Source organism: Pyrus communis, chromosome 1 (genome assembly GCF_963583255.1).
Source record: "Pyrus communis chromosome 1, drPyrComm1.1, whole genome shotgun sequence".
NCBI classification, from domain to species: Eukaryota; Viridiplantae; Streptophyta; class Magnoliopsida; order Rosales; family Rosaceae; genus Pyrus; species Pyrus communis.
In genome coordinates this window covers 33,532,033-33,538,205 of record NC_084803.1, presented here as the reverse complement: position 1 = coordinate 33,538,205, position 6,173 = coordinate 33,532,033, and the positions used below count along the sequence as shown (strand labels likewise).

The window sequence follows — 6,173 nt, the reverse complement described above, 5'->3', positions numbered from 1 at the left end:
ATACTATCCCCACCACCCCCAATAAAAATAAATATGTTTATTAACATTTAAGTAATAAATTAACTATTATTTTCTATATTCTTTAATTTCTAAAATTATATACATAAATTTAATCTTCTAACATTACTATATATATATATATATATATATATGTTTGGATTACGTAAAATGTATAAAAGTTTGGTGGCTGTGTTTTGTGGGGGCACCAAAATTAATTATAGTCCTCTGAGTGACAAAATATGTTGACATATAATCATATTACAGCTGGCAGCTATAACTTTGATGAGCTATGCATAATAAAGCATGGACAGCTTCAAGTAGTGACTTTTAGCATGTCAGATTCGACCAAAAAAGCATGTCATATACCTACTCTATCTATCTATGATCTATCCCAATCTCTATAGATGTAGACATCAGAGGCTTTTTAAACCTAAAGAATCACCCATTCCTGTTTCAACCCCAATGGTCCATATAACGCGTCATTCGCATTTGGATCCCACACTCATCGAACGTAGCGTGATACGTTCAGGCGCACGGCGGATAGTGATTACGGTTTGTAATCTCTCTCTCCATCTTTAGCGATGTAGTCAAATTTAGATTTGATGGTATTTTAAAAGACTATAAAATCAGAATGTAGTCAATTAGGAGTCTAATAGTGGGTTTTAAAAGATTTTAAAATCAGGTGTAGACAAATCAGGATTTGAGATGATTTAAAAAATACATTCAAATCTATGAGCAGTCAATTAAAATTTTAAAAAGTCCATATAAATCTAAGTGTAGTAGGAATGTCAAAGATTTGTTAGGATTTTGATGAATTTGAGGATGAATAGTATAAATACCAAATGCCATCAACAATTCAACACTTCCCCATCTGATTTCTTTTCACGCCAAACCATAAAAGATGAATTGTCCTAGCATGAGTTCCATGCATTCCCCACTAAACTCGCATTTCGCATTTTTGCTATATTTTTTTTTCTTCTGCATTTGGTCTGTTCCTCTGGAAAGATGAGTAACAATTGGAACATGATTTTTCTGAATTGGGATTTTATCTTTCTTTTTTTTTTCTTTTTTTCCTTTTAATTCGTGCTCTTTCCACTTCTCATTTGCAATTTTTTTGGGGGTGTCAAAAAGAATTTAAATTATCAAAACTGGAACAATTTTTTGGTGTGTTAGATGAATGCGATTGAAAATTTTTGGGTTTTTCGTTGATCTGGATTCAATACGTGAAAATGGCAATTGAGTTTGTTTTTGTTTAATCAGAAAGTGGAAAGAAATTGTTTTTGGGGAATTCCCTTTACTGGTTTGGTGAACTAGGGTTATGCAATTTTGGCCAACAAGTTGTTTGTTTAAATGCCTCAAAGAAGTATCTGATGAATTGGTTGAGTGTTTTTTTCCTCCGCCTTTCGTCTAATGAAGTTTCTGTTGGTTTTAATTGCTTTTCGTATAATGTGTGTAATGTTGTGGCAATTTTTAACATGAATTTGATACTACTGAGATTTTGGGTCGATATGTTATGAGATGTGATTAGGTAAAAATTGGGGAAGAAATATATTAGCCATTTGTAACTTTGATAAAAATCCATGAAAAATGTCCACACAAATCCTAAGAAATCCATGGAAGAAGTTCATACAATCCATAGAAATCTATTATGGAAATTCATATAAATCTTTCAAAAGCCATATAGAATTGTAGAATTTATTAAAATTCTTTAAAATCTGTCCCTTAACAAAATCTATTAAAATCCTGTGAAATGCAAATTGACTACACATCCTTTAGACTATGGATTAATCTATGGTGTATAATTTTTCTGCATCATTGAGTTTATTCTTCGGTTTGTAAATAATATTTGAAGTACAATGAATCTATATAAATGCTTTGGTGTATATTAGAAATTAAAGAATGAAGATTTATATTCTGCAAAAGGCATCCGTGACGTAAAATCCTCACTCCACTACTGTGCTCATCAACGATTTTTGATAGCATGATGCACCCGCATGCAACTGAACTGAGGCTTGAAAAGCTCCCTACCCTATTACATAATGTGAGGTTTTGGAGCGTTGGAGCTATAAAACGACCACAAACAACCATCAATATACCTTAAGTGGTGAAGCGCATTTATTCATACACTTATATTCAATGGAACTTTAACGAAAAACTTCCGGTACTGTTCACTTTAACAAAAAACCATATTTATACACTAGAAAGTCAATCCTGGTATTATTCACTTTACCCTTTATTTTGTCCTTATCGGTAAAACTCAAAGTTTTCAAATCATTTTCATTAGTTTTCCTTATATTCAATTCTCCTCAGCTCTCTCAGACTCGTTTGTATAAAAACTTAACTGAAGTACGGAAATGCAATTAAAAAACATAGTCAGCACAAAGAAACCAAGTGCATGGCCAGATATACAGGCTTGACAAAAACGACTTTTCTCCCGACTTTTATTTAGTATATCTTCTTCTAATCATTGTATAATCTAAAGAGTAAAAGGTATGATCCAGTCAAAAGTCTAATGTTTAATTACCCTTAAATTAGTGATATTTCGGTTTAACTTGCAACAAGTGACTATAATTAACGATTAAGAGAGATCTTGAACAATTCAATTCACCGTCTTATGACATGAGGCATGACATGCACATAGCTTAATTAAGGATTAATTATGTTAACCAACGTCATCTGCTACCATTTGCATATATAATCCAAGTCCAGTCCTAATTATATTATACATGCAGACTTGATAGCAGTATGCGTACCAATACCATTGAACACAAAATAAACATACCATACTTCACTATAACATAAGCAGTAATGGAACGGTTACTTACTTGGGAATAAGAAGTCATAAATCGTACAAGTCAAAATATGTTAAAGAAGCAACAAGTATGAGATCTACTACCTCTCGTTATCTAATTTCTAACTCTTCGTGTATTAAATTACGGATTGTATTGTATAACCCAAATACATGTTGATCCCATGTTGTAGTATACACATGAGAAGTCATGTATCAAAATAACTCTATGAAAAAAGAACGGGGATAGGATATAGAGGCAGAGTCTTAGCTGAAGTTAATGAAGGACAAAGAGTAGTATTACGAAGAATGAAATAAAGGATTAAGTAACTAAAATCTACTAATCTTTCAATGTCATTCTAAATTGGTCTCAACTTTTTTAAACATTCAAACAAGTACCTAAAGTATTGAAAATGTCACACCCTTGAAGCCCCAATTCAATTTAAGTTAAATTAACTAGGGCTTTCTTTGTTAGGAGATTACACATTCGTAGAACTAAAGCATATGTGTTCCATTTTAAGGTGATAAGTGCCATCTATTAATTTGTGAACTCTAATTCTAATTTATACAACGTTCCAAGGAACGTACAATAATGTCATTACAGCAATACACATGCAAAGAAGGTCCAGTGCCAACTAAAATGGCGGCTCCTGGACTTTTATTTGGTGTCCGCAATTTATAAAGCTTACTATAAGGTTTGTAAATCTGTTAAATCATCACTTAACCTTTCAGACGGCCCCAAGTATAAATCCACCTTCGCGTCCCCCCGAGTGCAAAACGCCCAGAATGGTGCAGCACTGCCACCATGTCAAGTCTAGCATATGATAATTGTCCTTTCCATTTGATACTGAGAGTGGCTATTGAGATGTTTGCTCAAAGGAACTCAAAGCACTGATTAGAGATTCATAAACTTTTATGCCTTTCAAGAATACGGTATCCTTTAGGTGCTACAAAAAAAAAAAAAAAAAAAAAAAAAAAAAAAAAAGAGACGTTGGAGTCAGGAAAAGAAAAGATATTCATGATAAGTTCATGCTAAAGAGATTGGTCAAAACATCGAACCTCATTATGGTCATGAAGTAAGATAGGAGTATTTTTCATTGGGGAGAAACCAAGCGCAGGAATGCCCTGCTGCCTCATGTATCGTGCATCGGTAGTTGATGTCAAAATTTCAGGCTTCGCAAGTTTCCCTCCAGCTGATTCGATAGCTTGTTTGAAAACAGACCACCATGGATTGGAATCATCAGTTGCTGTTGCTAAAGGGCGGCCCATAAAATCTCTAGTTGGTCCTTGATCAAGTAGCTGCCATGCCATAAAAAGGAATAAATGAGACATTTCCCACTTTTACTCCCACTCGTTGCAGATGGCATGCAGAGGAAATGAAGAGTACATACAGATTAAAGTAAACAATGACAGCATAATGGTCACCAACAACATATTTGGAAACAAAACCTTGTATTTTGGGTTCTAACAAGCTTATATGTATTGAATTCATGAGATCTCATCAAATAAGATGGCAAAAACCACACTTGCAGAAAGACAAATGCTTGCTTATTATGGCCATTCACCAGCCATACCATGATAGATCAAGCTAGCCACAGAAAGAGTGTAAAATTGGTATTGAATGCACAAGCTACGATAAGTTTTGTAGTGCTTGTTCTGCATCCAAATCAAAATCAAGCACCTTTCGTAATTTGATTTCTAACTTTAATTCCAATTCCCAAGTGAAAAACCTGAGACATGGTTGTTCACTATGATTAAAGATGACCACAAGGGATGAACTGCTTGAATTTCATAGTCAAAATATGGTTTAAAATGGCTAGCATAAAAGATAAATAATCCAATACATTCTATAACTTCTATCTATCCAATACCACGAAACTGCGAGGCGTATATGTAGATAAATGCTATTACCATTACAAACTAATCGCTTGCATGCGGGGTTCCTCCTCTAATCTGATTCACACAAAACTACAAGATATGTACTTTCAGTAAACTTGTTTAACTATATGCAGGGTGTAATAATCAACAACGGAATTAGAAATCAGCTCATCTACAGTATCCCTAAAAAACTAACCATTAACACATTCGGATACACAAAAAGTCTCCAATCCTATAAAATTTCACATTATACTAAATCAATAAAGACACTGAAAATCCATGCACAAAATCAGAGGACACAAAGGCTCACTTGGTAAGTCAAATTCCTTGAAGCCGGCGCCCATTCCTCAGCAATCCTCTTCCTAAGAAGCTCCGGGTCTGCAGTAGGCGGGATTCGTATATTAAACCCTGCTTCCGCCTCCGAAGGTTGCATATTCATCACAAACCCCTACACAGACAATCAAACAAGCACCTTGTCATCGTCAAAACACCAAAACACCCATTAATTACACACACATTCAAACCACAATCAGCAGATTCAGCAATTCAAACTCACATCGCCGGAAGCAATCCCAGACTTCAAATAAACAGGATTGACCGAAATAACCTCCGAAATCGCCGCATTGCCGGCTTTAACCTCGTCGAATTGGGCCTCCCTGAACCGACTCATAACCTCCACGCTCTTCATCAAATTCTCCATCGCTCCGTTATCGTACAATCTCGAACCGTGTCCCGGCGTCCCCTGCGCCTTCACGATCAAATTCCACGGAGTCCGATCGGCGTAGAAAACCCTAAACTCGTCGCTGGGATTAGCCTGGCCTTCGTCCAACATAAACCCCACATTCAAATCCTGAAATTGCTTGGAGACGGCGAACTTAGCGGCGCCATCAAGGCCGCCGATCTCCTCGTCGGGGACGAGGGACACGTGGACTGTGCGGATAGGGGTGAAATTGGCGGCCTTGAGGTTGCGGATGGCCTCGAGGTACTGGATGGCGATGCACTTGTCGTCCTGGGCGCCGCGGGCGAAGATGAGGCCCTCCGGGGTGCGGTGGGCGGAGAAGGGAGGGTGGGTCCACTTGTCGGGCTCGGCGGGGACGGAGTCTAGGTGGGAGTTGAGGAGGAGGGAGGGGAGAGAGGGGTGGGACCCGGGCCAGGTGAGGAGGAGGAGGGGCTTGGATTTGGACGGGGTGAAATGGAAGGTCTGGATTTGGAGGTTTAGGGTTTGGGCGATGGCGGTGAGGAAGGCGACGGGGGCGGCGTAGTTTGGGTTGGGGTGGGCGGTGTTGATTCGGAGGTAGTTCTGGAAGCGGCCGACGGGGGTGTCGTTTTGGCGGTCGGGGTGGGCCCCGGTTGCGGCGAGTACGTGGAGGAGGAGTGTGAGGAGGAGATAGTTGGACATGGTGGCGGATGTGGCGGCTGTAACAGTTTGTATTTGCAGTTCAGCTCACTGCCACACTTCAATTCGGTTTGGGCCGTGCTGTGTCTACGGTCCCATTACAATATCTTT

General features: G+C 38.0%; 1 protein-coding gene across 1 annotated transcript; it reads right to left on the bottom strand.

Moving 5' to 3' along the window:
• Positions 1-3,330: 3,330 nt before the first annotated feature.
• On the bottom strand, positions 3,331-6,173 carry LOC137747782 (uncharacterized). The gene is made up of 4 exons (XM_068487931.1): positions 5,223-6,173; positions 4,977-5,114; positions 3,848-4,087; positions 3,331-3,735 (listed from the first exon to the last, which is right to left on the bottom strand). Exons 1-4 carry the CDS (start codon positions 6,063-6,065, stop codon positions 3,646-3,648), a joined length of 1,311 nt encoding a protein of 436 aa, XP_068344032.1. The 5' UTR covers positions 6,066-6,173; the 3' UTR covers positions 3,331-3,645.